This window comes from Mandrillus leucophaeus, unplaced genomic scaffold (genome assembly GCF_000951045.1).
Source record: "Mandrillus leucophaeus isolate KB7577 unplaced genomic scaffold, Mleu.le_1.0 Scaffold4, whole genome shotgun sequence".
NCBI lineage: Eukaryota > Metazoa > Chordata > Mammalia > Primates > Cercopithecidae > Mandrillus > Mandrillus leucophaeus.
The window spans coordinates 9228691-9250467 of record NW_012104253.1 but is presented as its reverse complement, the minus strand read 5'-3'; the positions used below and the strand labels follow the sequence as shown (position 1 = coordinate 9250467).

At 49.4% G+C, this 21777-nt stretch overlaps 1 protein-coding gene and 1 pseudogene across 2 annotated transcripts in view; both read right to left on the bottom strand.

The window, feature by feature from the left end:
• Window positions 1–2683: 2683 nt before the first annotated feature.
• Window positions 2684–5519, bottom strand: LOC105547997 (annotated as a pseudogene).
• A 5661-nt stretch (window positions 5520–11180) lies between these two features.
• Window positions 11181–21777, bottom strand: part of SYNE3 (spectrin repeat containing, nuclear envelope family member 3) — a 67605-nt gene continuing 57008 nt past the window's right edge. For both annotated transcript variants that reach the window (XM_011991681.1, XM_011991682.1), the window contains exon 17: window positions 11181–11713. In XM_011991681.1, the coding sequence (XP_011847071.1) occupies window positions 11513–11713 (201 nt within the window). In that variant the 3' untranslated portion in view covers window positions 11181–11512. The remainder of the gene's footprint in view (window positions 11714–21777) is intronic.

Here is a 21777-nt window from a genome sequence, read left to right as displayed (position 1 = left end):
CCTGGGTTTACTTGCCGGTTTCTTAGACCTGCCCTCAAAAGTCAAGATGGTGTCTCTGGCTTCTCCCGCATCCGGCAGAGTCCTCCCTTTCTCCTCCGCAGCTTCCAGTACGCTGTGAGTTAAGAAACCAGATAGCCAAACCCAAGAATTCTTTGTTAAACAAACTGTCCTGGTGGGGCTTTGATCCCTGGGGTTGGGAGTGAGATGGCTGGAAAGGCCTCCTTTTACCTCTATCTGGGCTAGTGCCTGGATCTATTGGGGGTGCTGTTTCTCTATAAAATGCACTCAGAGTACATTTCGGAATTTTCAGTATCCACTTGGCCTGCCCATGACCCCCACCCTTGAGACTGTGAACGAGGAGGTCTGGGGCGATGCTGAGAATGTTTTCGAAGATGCTCCCAGATGAGGCTGATGTCCACATGAGATTGAGTGCTGCTGTCGCCTTGAGTCTAACCTCCGCATGAACGAGGTTGAACTGGAAGTCAGAATCTTAAAATGTCAGCCTCAGCCACATGTCATCTTTCTTCTCATAACCTCTTGGACAAACTCCTTTACTTCAGAAAACGAATTTCCAAACCACACACTATTTCATAGACCAAAATAGAGATTTTTATTTCTAAACACAAAGCAGATACATTTTTAAAAACATAAAAGAGCAGCAAAAACGTCAAACCATCTTTTAGAACACTGCTACTTCCAACTTGCACAAAAGGAAGGGGAGGAAAACGTCAATGCAACTTTAAAATATAGCACTAAGAAGAAACTCTGGGGTCCTGGTGTTCCTCCCTGGATGGCGGGGAAGGCTCCATCGGCTTTGGACTTGATATGAACCGAGATAACACACACATGTTCCGAGACAGTCGTTTGGCTCCAATACTGCTTGCCTTCCCAGAAAGCTTAATTTATTGCAAATGCATGTTTTACCATCACAAATAATATGACAAGAGTAGATATGGTCCCTCTGCATATTGTTTACATAATAGAACATTTAAAACAATGGAATGAGTTTGCCTTTGACATCAAAAATCATTTATGCAGCATCTACATGCACATATACACACAAAAGTGCGCACGCATACACATGCACACACGCACAGACACACACACACCATGCCATTGCTTGGTCCACATTGCATGAAATACACCATTCCAGCTATATGAACAGGTCAGTATCAGGTCCAGGTCTCCAGGTACAAAGGGTGAAGTGAGTTTGCTCACATAGACTTAGCTTAGGGTAGAGTGAATTTGTAGAGTGAACTTGTTTATGAGGACTGCGTTTATGCAGAGGTTGGACTCAAGGCGATCGCAGCACTCAATCTCGTGTGATTATCAGCATCATCTGGGAGTATCTTCAAAAACATTCTCAGCATTGCCCCAGACCTCCTTGTTCACAATCTCAGGGGTGGAAGTCATGGGCAGGCCAAACTCACTCTGCCCCACCTGCTGCATCCAGCATGGGTTCTTTTTTTTTTTTTTTTTGACAGTCTTGCTCTGTTGCCCAGGCTGGAGTGCAGTGGTGCAATCTCGGCTCACTGCAAGCTCTGCCTCCTGGGTTCACGCCATTCTCCTGCCTCAGCCTCCCAAGCAGCTGGGACTACAGGCGCCCACCACCACACCTGGCTAATTTTTTGTGTTTTAGTAGAGACGGGATTTCACCGTATTAGCCAGGATGGTCTCGATCTCCTGACCTCATGATCCACCTGCCTCGGCCTCCCAAAGTGCTAGGATTACAGGCGTGAGCCACTGCGCCTGGCCCAGGATGGTTTCTGAGGAGACATGGGGCCCTCCCATGGGAGGGATGACAAATGAAACTAAAAAATCTATCTGGGTGGATGCCCTTTGGAATGAGGGCTCTGGTCTTTTGGACTTGAAATGGAGGGAAAACATAATTATTTCCTCAAAGCTGGTATTGGAAACTTGCCGTTTTTCCTAACACACACACACAGAACAAGAGAGAGAAAGGAGAAAATTTAGGACCCATAGAATTAAGCCCTCTTTCACAGCAGGTTATCTGCTATCCTGAGAAAAAGAGAGGGCATCGTTTCTAAACCAGCCCAAGGAAATTCCCAGATGACACAGATCTAAGGGGTCATCTGACCTTCCCTTCTTTATGGAGAATGCCAGGGAGAGGCATAAAACTCTGGACCTCGGGGAAAACGTCCTGAGCCCAATGCGGTCTCCCTGGGTTCAGAGAGACCACAGGCTGGGGTCTGTTGTGCTGAAGCCCAATGCTGGAAGCCAGGGCTGCCCACGTGTGCTTCTGCATGGAGATGTGTGTGTAGTACCCGCACATGCTATGCTCACATAAGCGTGCATCCCTCCCACGCCGCCCACCCCCTCACACACACACACAGCTTCCTCTGTCCGCTTCCTCCTCCCCAATAAAACTTCTGGAATATGCACAAGCGACTGCCTCCTTGTTTCTCCCATGAGAGGAATTGGAGCTGCTAAGCAGGCAGAGACCGCGTAAAGCCAACTCTGCCCTCTGCCTGTCCCCCAAGTGCTGGCCTGTCCGTGCTTTTCCAGTGGGAAGGTAGACAGACAGTGGGTACCTGCTCCCATCCCCTGGGACCTCATCCTGATGTTGCCAGCTCCCGTCAGCAGTAGGAGTCAACAGACTTCCCCGCGGGAGTGGGCACAGGAGGCAAGCCCTACTGCCCTGCTTTGGAATGTCGCCCTCCAGCTAGCTCACCAGCTGCCAGAGTGACAGCAGCCCGCAGCCTGCAAAGGAAAGGAAAGCAACTGAGGCCCAGGGAACATTCCATAGAGTGGAGCATCGGGCTTGGAGTCAGTCTTGCCTGGGTACAAGTCCCACATTTACCACTCACCCCCTAGCTGGCTGCTCTGAGGCAGGCTGCTGACCCTCCGCACTCTGGTTTCTGTACCTGGTTTCCGATCATGACTCCATAGCACACAGGCTTTTTGAAAGTGTCATGACCATATTGCAGGCCCTCGGGGTATGTCTCCTTCCCTCCCTTTCTCATCCGAACAGGAAGAAGGGCCGTAGGACTTTGTCCCTCATCTCCACAGAGGTGCTGTGGATGGGCTGGCCGGGTGTTCCTGGTTGCTGAGCTCAGAAGCAAGCATTTCAGAAAGGAAGCCCAGGATCCTCAGGGGAAACTGAGGTCCCTCCTTGTGATTGCTGTCTCCCGGCTGGACAAGGTGGTTGGGTTGGGGATGGTGTTACCATGACAACCGGAGAGCAGGCGCTGGGAGATGCTGAGTCCCGCTGACTGTGTTTTAAGGCCCTGAACATCCCGCTGACCACTTGCTTTTAAACCCCGAGCCTGTGTTTTAATGTTCTTTTAGAAACAAATTCCTCCTTGTTCTTACTTTGAAAAACAGAAGGCGTTTCTCTCATACACAGAAACTAAGAGAGAAATGACAGCTGGTTTTAAGTCCTCTTTGACTCTGGGCCTCTGCTGAAGGAGCCTGCAGGCACTGGCAATTGGGTGATGAGGGCCACCTGTGGGGTGCCCCCACCCACTTTCCCTTTCAAAGCCTCAACTGTCTGCTAGAAAACAAAGGGCTGGCCTGGAAAGGCTCAGAGATCCTCATTTTCCAAGATTTGCACCCAGGAGCTTCTCATGCTCAAGAAGAAATGAAAGCAAATATGCATTGCCTGGGCTGAATCCATACACAAAGAAAGTGTTCAAACGCTTAGCCCTGGGTGCTCACGGCCAGGACAAAGACGGGAGGGGCTGTTCCCACACAAAAACTCTGGCAAGCAGGGCACACCTATTTGTCGGTTCCCAAGTCTTGCAGGAAGAATGTCTACAATGCCTTTGGGTAGACCTGTAGGACTCAGGGACCCCTGAGACAAGGTGGCAGGCCATGGTGGCAGGTCACTCTCACACTGCAAGGATGATGCCTTCAAGTTCCGCATAAGGAGCATACGGCCAAGGCATGGAGGGTCAGGACGAACCCCGGTTTTTTCCTCCAACTGTAGCAGAGACAGTTAAGTCCCACTCCAAGCCACCCTACCCTTCATTCTTACTAGAAGGCCCCCATCTTTTTGGATGCATGTTCCCAGACTCCTTGCAGATGTGGGGAAAACATGTGACACCACCCTGGTCAACAAGATGAGAACCGAAGTGGCTGGTGGAGCTTCTAGGAAAACTCCTCATGAGGAGGGCAGATTCATCTAACTCACTCCCCTCCTTCCTGCCTGGAACCCAGATGAAAAAGTGGAGGTACAGCAAGCATCCTGGGCCATGAAGTGACTGTGATATAAAGGAAAGAGAGTTGCAAAGCCTTGGCTCTGACATCCACAAGCTGAGGAGACGACACCAGCAACCGCCTATCTCTAGACTTCTCAGGAGGAGAGAAAAGTAAAGTCTCTCATTGGTTTAAGCCAAAGTTGGTTGGGGGAGGAGGGATTCTGTTACTTGTGGCTGAATCTAGGGATTTCTCTTCCAGATGTGAGCCCACCCGCACCCTCCTAGAATTCCTAATATTTCAAGGAGCACTAGACGTTCCAGGACTGACTTCCCTCCTTATCATTAGGTGCGGGGAGGTGGCAAGGAACTGGCCCAAGGTCACACAGCCCATCAGCAGCGGAGGTCCAACTCAACCCTGTCTAGTGCTGAGCAATGTTACCCTGTCATCCAGAGGGTGCAGAGACTGACCCCCACTCCTGGAACTAACTCCCTGAGCTCACTGGCCAAACAAGAACTGCTGAGGTCTCAGAGTCCTAACCTGTAAAATGGGTACAAAGTTGGAACAAGACAGTCTATGGAAGCCCTCCACCTCTGACAGCCTAAAAAAATCCAGGTATCCTCCTTCAACAGAGAACTTAGCATTTCCTAATCCATTTTGCCTCCTCTAAAAGTCCTACCTGGCAGTTCATCCCATTGTCTGCTTTCTGGGGCTAGTTTGTCTCAACCAAGTACTAGATGAAGGAAAAGTGATTTTTGATTGGGAACATCCTAATTTTAACATACATTCAAAAAAAAAAAAAAAAAGAAAAAAGAAAAAAGAAAAGGAGGCCAGAATTGAGAGCTTTCCGAGAGGGCTGGTACAGGTGTACGGATGTCAAACAGGTTTTGCTCACATACAAATATGATTGATTGGCAGCTGCTTGGAGTGGTTTTGAGGACTGTGACGTTCATTGGGCTGGAGAGTAGGGAGTGGGAAAGGTTGGTGATCAACTATTGATGTCTGTCTTGGAAGCAGCAAGGGCTGTAGTTGCCCACACCTCCCTCCAATGCTGACCTAGACTGGTGACAATCAGATTGGGGTGAGAATTGGCTGAGTCCCCATGAGAGAGGGAATTAGGGCAGGATCCCACTGGGCTATGGACACAGAGGCTCCCTGGCGATCACTACAGACACCAGTGAAAAATACTCTGATTATAGAATCCAAAGGAAGCCTCTGGCATCTCGGGCTGACAGCCACAGGCACAGCCTCCCTGGGGGGTCCTTCAGCTCCCCTCCTGTGGGGAGAAATCCTAGGCAGGGGGCAGAAAAGGGCAAGAGATTAACCTTGAGCATGGACACGTTGGTCACTGGGATGTACATGCCAACCCAGACAATCCCCAGTGGGGAAAAATGGGCTTTGGAGTAATGGAAATGACAATCAACATCCACTGCCTTAGCCTTGGGCCTCACCTTGAAGCCTCCAGGAGCTCCCAAGCTGTGTTGTTCTGAGACTCAGCACAGCCCAACATCCTTCTGACCTCCTGAGGCCGAGTCAGTCTATTTTCCCCTCCTTCTGCCATGCCCAGGTCCTTTTCCTGCTCAGCCAGGTTGCCCTGGCCGCCTTGACCCATTTCCTCTGCCCGGCATGGTTCATAGTCATGATGGTGGCCTCCAAGAGGCAGCAAGACACTCTCATGCCCTGTCCTGAGCTCTCCCACTGTCTCCCCTGTGTGACTCTTCCAGTTTCTGTGAAGTGGGCCTGCCCCCTCTGGAAAGGCAGATAGGCAAAGTCAAGGGCAATGACCGCAATCCAGATGGGCATCTTCAATGGCACAAACCCTTTTCTTCATCTGCGAGTGCCCTGAGGGCAGGGACTGGGCTTTGCTCACCCCAAATCTCCCAGCACAAAGCCTGACACAGGCTGGAGAATGCTTGTTGCATTGGATTAAGATGCAAAGAGGCACAGGGCACATCTGCCCACCAACCAGAAGAGAGAAAGCTGCAGACCCCGGACAGCATCCAAATGGCCAGTGGGAAGGCAGGGCCAGTGAGCACCTGGTTTTTTGTTTTTTTTTTTTGGGGGGGCCACAGCTGGCAGGCTCCTGGCCTCCCCTGAGCCCCGTTGACACAAATTTCCGCAATGTCCCTCTTCCCATTTCTCTTTCCTTCTCTCCCTCAGGGACTCCTGCACTAAGCAATCCTCAAGCTGCTCTCTTCTCCCAACCATCTCCCGGGTTCCCAAACTTTCAGACGGCATGTGTTTTCAGGAAGAATACTGTATTGGGAGCAAAACTAACATAGAGTTGGCAACTTTTTATTTTGTCCAATGAGGGCTCCCAAAACACAATAGAAACCATCAAAGAAGACAGAGCCACCTTTATCCATTCCTCATTTCCTAAAGGCCATTGAGCACCCTTGAAGTAGGAAGAACATAATCCTAGAATGAAGAGTCAGCATTTGGGTGAAATAAATCCTATAGAAAGAAAAACTCAAGGCGTTCCCTCATATTGTTTTACTCGCCTTTGGTCAGTGAAAGCTTGCCACTAGTGCTTGTCCTTGGAGGAAAGTTGGGAACTATGAAGGTACAGCCTGCCATTCCCATTCTCTTCTTCTCTCTCACTATCCTTCCCTCCCTCCCTCCCTCCTTTTCTCTCTCTTCTCTCTCTCTTTCTCTTTTGCTCTCACTCTCTCTCTCTCCCCTCTCACCCTCAAATTGTGGTAAAATAAACATAACATAAAATTTAGCATCTTAACCACTTTTAAGCACACAGTTCAGTGCATCAAGCCTGACATCACCTCTTGCCTTTGACTCCCTTTGGCCCACTTCCCTGTCTGCCCTCTCCAGCCAGACCAGCATAAAGTGCAGGTCCCCAGAGCTTCTGCAAAGCCTCCCGGCCTCCCAGTCAGGCCTGGCTCCAGTCTAATGGAAGAGTTAAGATCCCCTCTTTACTCCCTAACTGTGGGCAGCCCCAGCCTCCCATCCCCTGCAAAGCAGGGCAGGATGATGCCGCCGGTCCCCGTTTGCCAGAGTAAAATCCATTAGGGAACCCCTGGTTAGCACAAACTGCCCACCTTCAGGCCTTTTTCTGCCCTCTGCCTGTCATTCTCTGTGGTCCCCAGGCTGCAGAGGGTCCCCAGCTTCCTTCCCCTGAAGCTGCCCGGAGACAAGCATCTTTGGACCCCTGGGCCCTGCAGGGAGCTCCAGCCACCTGCCCGAGGCAAACGGGGCCTGAGAGATGGAATTGGGTCAGGTTATCCATGACCCATTTCCTCTGGAAGGGAGTTGGGTGTCAGGAAACACATTTGCCTTGGGGTTTTTAATGTAATTCAACAAAGCACAGCCGAAGCTCTTATCCTGTGCTGGGCATTGCGGGTGTGGAGTTCTGTCATTCATGACTGAGGACCTCATCGTGAGACATTAGAGGGGCTCATCTTCCAGGTGAGCAATGTGAAGATAATGATGGATGGCCCAGGGGAACGTGCTGCTGGTGGCGACTCATCTCAGAGCTGAGGGCCAGTCCCTCGGGGAAACATATGGATGCTCCACTCTGGCCATGTCCCAGGCAAGCTGATGGGCAGGGAGTTCTGCCTGCTTGCCCAGGGAACTCCATTCCCAGAGGCTACAGAGACTGCAATCTGGTAGAACCAGCCTCAAGCCCCCCTCCAGCCTGGGCTTTGAGGTCCTCATTGCCCCATGTTGTGGGTTCGGACCCACTGCAGCATGAGCAAGGACCTTCATATCTTTAAGCCTCAGTGTTCCATCTCAAACATGGGGGTAAAACAGTATCAAGCCCTGGGGGCAGGTGTCCGTGGGGGAATTACACAAAGTGAGGCTGCAAAGTGCCACCCAAGGGGGTCACACACCCACGAGCACCAAAGGGAGCACGTTCTTTGTCTCCCTTGTCAGTGTTCCCTCTGTCCTGCCACCACTGAGCACCTCCCAGGGTCCTGGCTTCATGTGCTGTCAGTACCTGCCCATCCCACCCACTCCCAGCTCTTCTTTTTAAACACCCTCTGGGTGCTACATGTGCCTTTCCACATACAGAAAATGGGTTAAGAAAGGGGTGGGAGGGACAGGTAAGCAGGGATAACTAATTCATCAACCGACCCACTGGTGGCTCTCTCTCCCTCCTCCCCTCCCCTCCTGTCTCTCTCTCTCTGACACACACACACACGCACACACACACCCTGTGTTGGGCCATCAGAGTACCAGTTCTTATAAACTCTAAGACCCCTTTCATTTTGGAGACAGATGAACAAGACACACACACACACACACACACACACGTGCCACAGCGCCACCTTTTCAAGCAGCACCTTAAAGCTCTGCATGGCTGTTAAAGAGGCTAGAAACTAAAGTCATAAGATCAATTGCCTGGCTCGCCTTTAAGCAAAGGAGACTGCACTTGCGCGGGGAAGCACCAGTAATTGGGCTGTTACGTCATATTACAAGTATATTTATAAGAAAGTACTGAAAATAGCAATTCTTTTTTAAAAAACAGTTATGCAGACAAGCAGACTTGATGGCATCATTATCAAAATTTAAAAATATAGGTAGATATCCCCATCCCCGCCCGCATGTTCCAGCTTCTCCCTCCCCAGTATGTGGTATATGTGACAGGCTGCACACATGCCCGGTGGCTGTTTTGTTCCTGTAGTTGCTGACACGCAGGGATCACACCACAGTGAGCAGGGCACCGCCTGAGGGCCGTGGCGGCCAGTTGGGCTCTGGCCTTGCTGTCTCTCACTGTGTGACCATGGATCAGTTTCTTCCCCGTTTAGGGCCTCAGCTTTCTCACCTGTGACATAGGAGAGTAGAAACCTGGCAAGCCCCCCGCACCACAGCTCTGACTTCCAGGACTGGACATCTGTGCATGGCTGCCTGGGCTCGCTCAGCCCCTAGTTTTCCAGTAAGACGGTCGCCTGCAGAGAACGGCCCTCTGGCTCGGTTTCCAGATATCTGGAGAAAAGTGTGCTTTCTCTTCTTCCATGAAATCACGTATTTCTCCAGATATTTGGAAACCAAGCCACAGGGTTGTAGGATCTACTTTTTGAACTTTTCATCCCCTGTAGTTGCCAATTCTGCATGTACTGGTCCTGTAGAAATAAGTTAAACTGAAGCAACTTGAGGGAAGGAACTTGATGGAAGGATGGAGCATCCACAGGGCTTGTTTTCCAGAGAAAAGTATTGTTTGGAGGAGCAGAATTATAAGCCTACAGCTTATCATAAAGCTGTTAAAAAAAAAAAAAAATGACCAGGCATGGTGGCTCATGCCTGTAATCCCAGCACTTTGGGAGGCTGAGGCAGGCGGATCACCTGAGGTCAGGAGTTCGAGACCAGCCTGGCCAACATGGTGAAACCCTGTCTCTACTAAAAATACAAAAATTAGCTGGGTGTGGTGGCAGGCACCTGCAATCCCAGCTATTCGGGGGGCTGAGACAGGAGAATCACTTGAACCTGGGAGGTGGAGTTTGCAGTGAGCTGAGATCACATCACTGCACTCCCGCCTGGGCAAAAAGAGCGAAACTCTGTCTCAAAATAATAATAACAATAATAATAATAATAACTCAGAGCCAGGTTTGTGGATGGAAATATAGTGCCCAAGTCACATTCTGCTTAAAGCTGTAACAAATACAGGTGAGTTAAAAGAAAAACAAAAGGACGCTTTCTGAGTCAGGCCCGAGGGCTCTCATTGGCAGAACGCGTTTCCTGCCCGTGAATATCCTGGTTGCCGAGGGCCGGGGCTCCCAAGGGCAGAGCTCACGGTGAAAGGCCAAGGGTCAGTGTGTGTGAGACAGCAGTGGTGCTGGGCGTCAGGCCCTCTTAGGGCCTCAGTTTCCTCTTTATTTAAAGGGCCTTTCTGGGTCTATAATACCTTATGATTCCAAAGCCAGACAGAAGGTCCAAGGAAATCCCCTCTGAAGCTCCTATTTGTAGTTGAACAGACAAAATCCATTTGTAAAGACTGGGCATTAAGTATTTTTTTTAAGGGGAAAATTTAGTGTTGATTTAGGACAAACATGATCCAGTTGCTAAGCACTTAGGAACCATCCCAGAGTTCCCTAGCAAGGAAGGGATGAGTTTCTGGCCTTGGGAACTCACGTGGAGTCACCACAGCCCCAGCTCAGGTGGTGCATGGAGCCCGGCTCGCCTACATCTGGCTGGAGAGGGCCTGGTTTTGGGTGGCCTGGGCCCTAGTCCCATATGAGAATGCACATGAGACCTCCTTGGCCCCGTGGACCTGCTGTCTCCAGAGTCCTTTCTGGGAAGGGGAAGGAGAGCCCTTGAGACAGGCCGAACTCCAAAGCAGATTCTCTCACCTCTGTCCTGGACCCTCGATCCCTGGCCCCTGGCATGGCAGACGCTTCCCTTCTGTCCTGCAGCTTGAGCTCTCGATGATGAAAACTCAGTCCAAGAGCGACAGAGGAAATGCGTCTTTCCTGGGCACTGCTAGTGGGTGCTGCTCACGGAGTGTGCCTCACCATTCTGCATGGAAATCTTAAAAATAAAGTCTGTCTTCTTCCCTTTCTCCCTGAATGAAACACACAGCACAGGATCTCACCGTTTCACGGGGGCTCGGTGTCATCACCAGGGACAGTCCTCATAGGTCTGTGTGATCAGAAGCTGCTGAGAGCTGGGGTGAGGGCTCCCGCACGCGATGCCTCCACGCGGCTGTACTTTCTTAGTTCGGGGATCTGCTCTCTGCAGCTCTTCTTTTTCTCCCTTGATATCGCTCTGTCACTTGTCACTGCTATCACTGTACCTGCCTCTGGTCATTGCCATTTCTAGTTCTCGTACGTGGCAGCTACTCTCTGTGGTTGTTAAAACTAAACAAGCATACTTGTTCTCATTATGCATAAAGCCAGAGTCGCTGGGCGCCGAGTGAGGGTCTGTGCCGCTCCTCCACGTTGCAGCCCAGAGGCCTTTCATTACATCCGAGTTCTGGGATTGGCTTTGGAGAAGAGGTTGCCATGAAAGTGACAGGTTATTGTTCTTGCTTTCTAGAGTTGACTGCAGACCAAGTCAACAATACCACAAAATCCCATTGGAGGGAGACACTGCTAGGAATTTTCCCAACTCCAGATAGACCTCATATATGAAACAATACATACTGAGCATTTACATACAGATCATATAAAAATTCTAGACATTGTTCCCTAGTCACATGTAGTACACATTTGGTATAAATAGACTAAGACAACACTGTATAAAAAGTAAGTCTGTTCTGGGAATGCTGACACAGCACTGATATGGATGCAGCTCTGCAGTCTTTGGCCTGCCCCTGTTTCCAGTTTCCCTGGCGGGCATCCTCAGGAGGGGCCCTGGGACTGCTGGAGGTTGGAGAACAAAGTCACCTGTGTGCCCCAGTGGGTTAGGTGGGTGGCGGGCCATTGTAGCGCAGCATGAGCGTGAAGGAGCGGGCGAAGTTGTTGGCCAGGGTGCAGCTGCGGTCCTCTTCCCTGATGGGGAGCAGGAACAGCAGGAGGAGGAACAGCAGCAGAAGCAGCTGCAGTGGGAGCGCCACACAGCACACCCTCCGGAAGAGGGAGCCCAGTCCTCGCCACCGCCGAGTCTGCGGAACCAACACAGCACAGGTGAGTGGGCTGGGGGACTCTGGGGGTGGGGGGCAGGTTCAGGGGGCGAGGAGAATGCCAGGAGCGGCGATGGCACTGAACTGACTGTATGACAGTACATGTCTTCGTGTTCTCATCAGTGAAATGGGGCTAATGTAAGTTTTGCCAGAAACAAAGGTTTCTGCAGTTTTCCCAAAGCATTCAAGGCATGAAAGGAAGAACAGAAAATACAGTTGCAGGCTCTGCCATTGTGACATATATCTTTGCTTGCCTGGTGTAGCAGAGGGCTGGCTATGAATCCTAAGGTCACCTGACTTCTCTGAACCTCAAGTTTCTCATCTACAGATAGAGGCAATAATGGTACCTACACGACAGAGTGGTCATGAGGATCCAATGAGGCAGAGCCTGGCACATAGTAGGTATGTACCAGCTGCTGTCATTATTAGTACACATCCTTAATATTGTCACCATCTAAATCATCGTCATCACCATCATCACCACCATCAAGTTCACCATCATCACTTTCTTCCTCCTGTCTTTCTTCCCTGTTTCCTCTTTCTCCTCCCCCTCTTCCTTTTCTTTTCTTTTCTTTTCTTTTTCTTTTTTTCTTTTTTTGAGGTGAAGTCTCACTCTGTCACCCAGGCTGGAGTTCAGTGGCGTGATCTCAGCTCACTGCAACCTCCACCTCCCAGGTTCAAGCAGTTCTCTCCCTCAGCCTCCCAGGTAGCTGGGATTACAGGCGCCTGCCACTACACCCAACTATTTTTTTTTTTTTTGTATTTTTAGTAGAGATGGGGTTTCACAATGTTGGCCATGCTGGTCTTGAATGCTGACCTCATGATCCACCCTCCTCAGCCTCCCAAAGTGCTGGGATTATAGGTGTGAGCCACCGTGCCCAGCCCCTCTCTTCCTTTTCCTCCCTCTCCCCTTCCCTCTTCTCCCCTTCTTCCTCCTTCTCCTTTTATTTCATCATCAATTTCATCACCATCACCATCGCCATCAGTATCACATAAAGGTCGGTCTCACAAGTCCAAATGCCTAATGGACTTCTCTGCTACAATATCCCTGAAAGTGGTCAAGAAAATATTTTCTAAATTCTGGAGGGACTGGCGGGGTTTTGGCTTCATGGATGTCTGACTGCCAAGGAGTGCAGGGAAAGAGCTGGTCACTCAGAAAAGTGAGGCCCTCATGGTCAAGATGCTGCAGAGTGCAGGATGAGCCCAGCTTTTAGGATCCTAGCAGACCAGGTCCCCACCCAGACTCTGTTACTCAACAGCTATGTGTCCTTGGGCAAATCAATATTGGATCTTCTGTTTCCTGCTCTGCAAAATGGGGATCAAATACCTACCCCTATTTGCTGGGCTGTGGTGAGGGCTCAAAGCAAAAGTATATTTATGCCTCGATTGATAAATGTACCAGTTCTTACTATTAGTACTATTAGTAATTATTTATAATAATCGTGCTAGCAATTAGTAACTGTTAGTAACATTCATTACTATTAATATTAGTAATCATAGCACTAGTACTATTATCATAGAATATATGTGCTGGCTCCCTGAAGAACCGAGGTTCACCCTCCAGGACACCAAAAGCCACAGTCCCCTGATGATGATAGTGATCGTGACCATGGTGATGGAGATGAGGGCAATGATGACAGTGATGCTTGATGATGGTGGTGATGGTGATAATGATCATGATGCTAATGGTGGTAGGGGTGGGGGTGGGGTGCTGACAGTAAGGTGGTGACGATGGTGATAATGACCATGGTAATGGTGAAAATGGTGATGATCATGGTGATGGTGATGGGGATGGTGGTGACTGTGATGGTGATTGTAAGTGTGAGTGATAGTGATGATAGTGATGGTGATGATGGTGATGGTAATGATGACAGTGATGGTGGCGGTGGTCATGATGGTGAGGGTGACAGTGGTAAGGATGATGGTGATGGTGATGGTGGTGGTGATGGTGATAGTGATGATGATGGAGGTAGAGATGGTGGTGGTGGCGATGGTGAGGATAATGGTGGTAAGGATGATGGTGATGGTGATGGTGATGATGATGGAGGTAGGGATGGTGGTGGTGGTGATGGTGAGGGTAATGGTGGTGAGAATGATGGTGTTGGTGACGGTGGTGGTGATGGTGATAGTGATGATGATGGAGATACAGATGGTGGTGGTGGTGATAGTGATGATGATGAAGATAGAGATGGTGGTGGTGGTAATGGTGAGGGTAATGGTGGTAAGATTGATGGTGTTGGTGATGGTGATGGTGATAGTAATGATGATGATGGAGGTAGAGATGGTGGTGGTGGTGATGGTGATGGTAATGGTGGTAAGGATGATGGTGATGGTGATGGTGGTGGTGATGGTGATAGTTGTGATGGTGATAGAGGTGAAGACGGTGGTGGTGGTGAAGGTGAGGGCAATGGTGTTAAGGATGATGGCAATGGTGGTGGTGATGGTGGTAGTGGTGGTAGTGATGGTGAGGGTGACGATGGTGATGAAGAAGCACTGTTAAATGCAAATGTTCCTGGGAGGTTCTAACCTGGGCAGTTCTGTCTCTCTGCCTCTCCTCTCTGAGTCAACTCATGTATTCCCCTGCTCCAAGTATCTCCTCCAGATGATAACACTTAACCCTGTGCCTGCAGCCTCAAATGTGTTCACTCACCAAAGTCCTTAAACACTGATTTTATGAAACAGGCTGCTTATAACAATGAATAAGTACTCTTGGCTGCATGTATTTCAGCGGTGACTTTGGGAGCGGAGGGTAGGGGGTGACACATTGTTTAAGCAGCTGAATGAGTGTGAGTTCACAGAGACGGTGGCTCTTCCCACAACTGCTGGGCTGGGTGGAGCCAAATCTCTGACACATGTGACCCACCCAGGGAGAGGGAAAAGAGGTAAAAGACAATGAGCTGCAGGGCCACCCGGTCTGGGTTTTCACTGCAACTAACAGCCTGTAATTAAGGATCTCCCAAATGGAGGGTCTGCTTACAAGTGTCCTTTTTTATTTGCCCCTCCATTCGCAGAGCTAACACTTTGCTTCTTCAAGAGAGGGGTCGTGCCTTGGCCATGATCCTCTGGGAAAAACGTCTTTGAAGGTCCAAAAAGTGTTTACACATACAAGTGTTGACAAGGGGTGGTCTTCTCAAAGGATTCCTGCAGCCTGCCCAGTGCCTGTTTACTTAGAGCTCACATCCTCACTTAAAGGTCCCTGGATTCCAAAATGCTCTTTAAAAAAGACACCTCTCAATATGTTTCTAAATACTTAGAAACACACACACACATACGTCCATACAAACACAGACACACACACATATACAACCCTCTAAGAAGCCAACAAGAAAAATGACAATCTTGGCTTTTCCAGAGAGAGAAAGGGCTTCCTCAGGAAGTTATAAAAGCTCCCCATCGGATATGGTTTGGCTGTGTCCCCACCCAAATCTCATCTTCAATTATAGTTCCCATAATTCCCATGTGTTGTGGGAAGGACCCAGTAGGAGATAATTGAATCACGGGGGCAGTTTCTCCCATACTGTTCTTGTGGTAGTGAATAAGTCTCACAAGATCTGATGGTTTTATAAGGGATTTCCCCTTTCACTTGGCTCCCATTCTCTCTTGTCTGCTGCCATGTAAGACATGTCTTTCTTCTGCCATAATTGTGAGGCCTCCCCAGCCATGTGGAACTGTGAGTTCATTAAACCTCCTTTTCTTTATGAATTACCCAGTCTCGGGTATGTCTTTATCAACAGCAGGAAAACGGACTAATACACCATCCCTGAGGGTAGGGAAGCAGGGGTCGATGAGCCTATGGGGGTGGGTAGGGAGTAGAGGAGTTAACATACTCATCAGAGGCTCTGACCAAGAGTCCTCCAAGGTCTTACATGATGATCCTGAGACTCCACATTTCTGAGGATCGCAGGCTAGAGTTCATCACAGTCCATGAGACCTAATCTTCTACCATTGGTGAAATGGGATGTGGGGAAAATAAAAGGTTTGGAGTCTTGGGTTCTAACCCTGACTCTACCACTTTCTAGCTGTGTGATCCAGGGCATGTTGCTTAGCCTCTCAGAGCCTCAGTTTCTTCTCTGTTGGGAGACAGTGACACTTGCCTACCAATGTAGGAAGGATAAATGAAGCAATGCATGCTATGCATAAAATGCACAGTAGGCACCCAACAAAGGCTCACTTCCTTTCTCCTCTGGCTGATGGGTGTGGGGCAGAGAGGCAGCTCCTGCAAGTCCCACAAGCTTCCCCTCCACCAGGGATGCAGGGATTAGGCACCATCATCACCTTCGGTCCCATCAGGGAAGAAAGCACTGCCCTCCTTAAATGCCATCTCTCAGCTCCTTAAAGACCCTCATGCCTTATTGCCGCAGGGCCTTTGCACGGGCTGTCCCTTGTGTCTGGAATGCTCATTGCCCTTCTTTCTCCACTCCACCTGGTTAGTGCTGACTGACAATTGTAATCTCACCCTGAGTCACTTCCTCCAGGAGACCTTCCCTGGCCTTACACATCCTCAGGGCACCCTTTCCTCTGGATCACTGATTAAGATCTGTGCTGCCCTTAACTCCTCGGAGGCGGGGTCCACACTAGTCTTGTACTTTACTGTATCCTCAGCAGTGCTCAGTAAATATTTGCTGAATGAATGAAACCACGAATATAAGGCTCCTTCCCTCCCTGCACCTCTGGCCATTTGCTTCTCCCTCAATACATCAGAGGCCACCCCAGAGACACGGGCACCTGCTATCTGCGAGCTGTTCTCACTGTGCCTATGGTTCACCAGGACGTCTGGGCTCCACTTGTTAGTGAACTCACTAAACACACCCCCAAAGGTCCTGAGCTCTGCTCTTCACCTCACTCAGTGGCCTCCTGGGCACCTTGAGCATCTCTGTGAGGCCGACTTTCCTATGCCCATTTTACAGAGGAAGAAACTGAGGCTGGGAGAGTACCCAGTCCAAGGTCACACAGATAGGCTCAGCTCTCCAGTGTCAGTCAAGAGCACAGGCTCTTCCTACTATCCCACGTGGCATTTCTCACAAGAAACAACAAATAAAACAACAACAAAAGTATCTGGGGCCTCTGTTGTTCAACCTGGATCTGTGGAGGGTGGGTGTGCTCTGACCTGGGGCCTAGAGAGAGGAAGTCACATCCCATCACCACTGAGGTTAAGGGTCTTACCCAGGACCTGTCCAGGTCTCAGTACCCACCACAAAGATGCTTCCAGGCCGGCACCAAGTGCGGGACGGTGGAGGAGGCACACTGAGTCAGCTGCAGGGCCCCCAAGGAAGCATCTAGTGGGCAGTTGAGGTTTTAGGACTGAGGCTAGAAGGACAGACCTGCATTAGAGATGAAGCAAGAGCTCACACAGCTTGAAGACGGTGCATAACCACGGCCGTGGAAGGAGGTACCAGGGAGAGTCACCTACGAGACGGTGCAGAAAGCCACAGGTGTGGGAGGAGATGCCGAGAAGAGAATGACCCAAGAGATAGTACATAAACCAGAGGCCTGGAAGGAGGTGCCAGGGAGAGCCACCTACCGGATGGTGCATGAACCACAGGCATGGGAGGAGATGCCAGGGAGAGTTACCCACAAGATAGTGTGCAAACCACAGGCATGGAAGGAGGTGCCAGGGAGAGTGACCCAGGAGAGGGACAGGTCCTGGAGAACCTGAGGATACCACCCAAGAAGAAAGGGGTATTGTATTTCTAGTGCCTCTACCCAGCCCCTACAGGTCACTACTTATCCATTACAAAAGCAATGGTAGGAACTTCACAGGGAGAAGCTCCCTAAGGGCAGCCACTCTTTTTTCTTTCTTTTTTTTTTTTTAATTATACTTTAAGTTCTAGGGTACATGTGCACAATGTGCACGTTTGTTACCTATGTATACTTGTGGCATGTTGGTGTGCTGCACCCATCAACTCGTCAGCACCCATCAACTCGTCATTTACAACAGGTATAACTCCCAATGCAATCCCTCCCACTCTTAACTGATGATCAGAGTGAACACAGCCCATGTGCGACATACTGACGCCATGTGTCTCCTGATAAGAGGCACAAGTAAACCACAGCACCACTCTGTGACATTCCTGCCAGGAACCCGTCACCAAATCCAATCACAAGGAAACAGCAGGGAAACCCAAACCGAGGGATATTCCACAAACTGTCCAGCCTGTACTCAAAAAGGTCAAGGTCAAGAAGAATTAGGAAAAACTGAGGAACTGGGCCAGACTGGAGGAAAACAGAGATGTGACAATAAATGCGATGTGTGATCTTGGATTGGATCCTGGACTGAGAAAAAAAAATCTACCAGTAAGACTGTAAGTGGTACGTCCAGACAATGGAATATAATTCAGTGGTCAAAAGAAATGCGCTATTGGACAGGCGCAGTGGCTCATGCCTGTAATCCCAGCATTTTGAGAGGCCGAGGCAGGCCCATCACTTGAGGTCAGGAGTTTGAGACCAGCCTGACTGACATGGTGAAATCGTATCTCTACTAAAAATACAAAAAATTAGCCAGGCGTGGTGGCAGGCACCTGTAATTCCAGCTACTCCGGAGGCTGGGGCAGGAGAATTGCTTGAACCTGGGAGGTAGAGGTTGCAGTGAGCAGAGATTGCACCACTGCACTCCAGCCTGGGTGACAGAGTGAGACTCCATTTCAAAAAAAGAAAAAAGAAATGAGCTATCAGGCCACAAAGACACTGAGGAACCTTAAATGCATGTTGACAGGTAAAAGAAGTCAGTCTGAAAGGCTGCATAGTGTATGAAGCCAGCCATAGGACATCCTAGAAACGGCAAACCGTGGAGACAGCAGAAAGATGTGCGGTTGCCAGGGCCTGGGGAGAGGTGGGGAGGGATGAATAGGTGGAGCACAGGGGATTTTCAGGGCAGTGAAACTGTTCTGCATCATACTTTAGTGGTGGATACTGGTCATTAGACATTTGTCCATACCCATAGTTGGTACAACACCAAGAGTGGGTGCTCAGGCAAGCCGTGAACTGAGTTATTAACAATGTATCAAGTGGTTCATCATCCTTAGCAAATGGACCACACTAACGCAAGATGTTAGCGCAAGATGGAGGGGGCTGGGATGAGAGGAGGTCTATGGGAATACTTTGTACATTCTGCTCAATTTTTCTATAAACCGAAAGCTGCTCAAAAACAAAAGTCTATCAATTCAAAAGAGACTATTGAGACAGCTTAAAATTTTAAAATATGGACTGTGGATTAAATAATAGTATTTCATTAACATTGAGTGTTATCAACACTGACTTAGATAGCTGGCAAACAGTAAAACAAAGAGAGAGGTATCAGGATAGAGGCAGCTGGAAGAGGAGGCCTTGGTCATCAGTCCCAGTGCCCCAGGGCCAGGTGTGATGAGAACAGCAGTTCACTGGCCTTAGTGAAGAAGTAGCTGCTGGGTACCTCACTGCGATGAATTTCAGACGAGTTGTGGGGTGGAAGGTGAGTGAGCAAGTGTAGAGAATGCTTCTCTGGATCTTGGTAGTCAAGGACTAGTTTCAAATACTTCACCACCAAAGTTTTAGCACCAACTTGTTCACAAATCATCGAAGACTGATTGTTTCTGGGCTCTGTAGATGGATGGAGTGGTGAGGCCGTGGGATGACACAGAGCATGGTGAAGCCTGTCCCTGGCTCTGCCTTTTAGAGGTCAGAGACTGCATGGCCCTAGCAAAGCCCAGGCCTTTGGTTGTGACTAGGGAAGAAGCAGATTTGACCTGCCCCTGGAGTTCCACGGTAAGTCACAGGAGTACAAACTCAAGCTATGGTGCCTCTCCTGACTCCCATCTGACCCCATTCCACGAGTGAGAGAAGGGGCCAAGGGGCCCAGAAACCATTTCCTCCCACTATAAAAGGAGAAGGCAGTTGTGAGTATTAAGGACCCAGCACATGTGTGCCCAGCACAGTGCCTGACACACAAAAGGGATTTTTGCAAAGAGAGAAAGTTACAATCTAATATGGAATACTCACTGAGATTGGGTATCGCAGTAGCTCATCCAATCTAAGACGCTGATTAAAAAGTGCCTCATTATTTTACAAACCGCTAAGAAAGAAAAGAACAGCAACCAAGATGGTGCATCTGATTGGACAGCCCACATCAGTATGGGGGACCAAGGGAGCTGCACCTTCAACATAAGGAGAAATGAGAAATAAACCCACCTCGCAGAAAGAGGGGGCAAGGAAATTCCAGGACTTCTCTTGGCACTGGGTGAAGGGTGGGAAACCAAAACTCTTCCTCAAGAGTCTGAACCGCGGGCTGGAGCTCCCCAAGGTTGGCGGTCTCCGTTTACACAACCAGTGTGGTCCAAAGGAAACCCAAACAGAACGCAACCCACAAGCAGACATTTTAATTTAAAGGAATCTCAGGTTGGGGGTGACGGGCAGTAAATCTAAATCTTCACTGGAAGAACTACATTGTAACAAGACACCCGAATTCCAGAGATGTGAAAATGTGAAAAAATATGAGTCTTAAAACCTATGAAACATAGTCAAATAAATAAAATGCTACTCTCAGGTCACACAACATCTGGGTCTATAGTCCAAGGGCCCACGTATGAAATGGATGGGAGATGCCTGCTCTCTGTTTCCGCAAACTAGCACTGCCCTATTTCACCCTGGCTCACAGAACCTTTGGCCAATCCATCCCCCACTAAAAGTTTGCCTCAGGTAGGGCTATTCCACCTCCCTGGGCCAATGCAAGGAATGCAATTGACTCACAGCGCAACTGCAACTCAAAAAGCAATGACATTTCACGTGTCTAAATGCTGCAGGCAAACACGCCCGCGGCAGTGAGTTGGCAAGTGCGTAGGCAGCTGCAAATTTAATAAATCTTAATTATTCTGTTTATACAAACAAGCAGGCTGAAGCCACTGACGTAGCTGGGGCTTTCAGTGACTTGGAGCATGGAGGGAGGAAAAAAAGTGTGGAGAACCAACTGCTCATAAATAATTAGCTTTGGGGTAAGTTTTTTTTCCCCGTTTCCCTTTAGACCAAAAATAATATGTGGAATGTTTTTAAGTTGGCAAGATTACAGCCTCTGAAGACAGCACCTACTTTCTACCTGCCAGGCCTGTGGATGTGCATACGTGCACGCGTGCGCAGAACCACACACGCATACGCCACACCCCAATCCGCAAAGAACCACGCACACACCAAAGCAAAGGGAGGATTTCCCCCTCAGATGTGCCGCTGCTCCCTTTGCTCTCAGAAGGAAAAGCAGGACGGTGTCTGCAGGTCTCCCAGGTCCCCAGTCACACAGCACTTGAGAACCTACTATGTGCCATTGTTACAACAGGAACTTTGCTACCAGGAGCTCAGTGAACTCACATTTGAGTTTGGAAGACTGCGGCTAAATGACTCACTGGAGGTCACACACACTAATGGTGGAGCCTGGGTTTGAATCCAGAGTGGAAAGTGGTGGTTCTCAAAGTGTGGTCCCCGGGCCCCCAGCAGCAGCAACCCCTGGGATCGTGTCAGAAATGCAGATTCATGGGCCACCCTAAAACTAATGAATCGAAAACTGCAGAGGTGGGGTCCAATAATCTGTGTTTTAACAAGCTGTCCTATAAAGGAGCCACAGACGGTCTCTGTGTATTGGCCCCCACGTTGTTTACTTCTTCACAGTGGGTTGAGATCCATTAGCTCAAAAGCCAGCAAGCACCAAAGTCAAATTTTTACACATCCAATTGTTTTAAACATAGCCCAAGTAAGCAGATTCTTTAGTCATTTAGGGCTTTCCTGCTTTGCATACCCCACCAAGCTGTGCCCAACGTCTTCTGGTCACAGACAAGATACACCTCAGGGCTACATGGATCCCAAGTGGTGTGACCTTCAGATCTCTCTGATCCAGAGATTCCCATTGTGCTACTGAGAAACATCAGATGGACACGTGTGCTCTGGCCCCATCCCCCTCTCTCCACCCAAGCAGGATGTACAGTCTACAGGACAGCGCTGCTCTTCTGTTCACTGATGTATCCCAGTGCCTAAAACAGAGCTTGGCACAAAGTCAGCACGAAGGAAGGAAGGAAGGAAGGAAGGAAGGA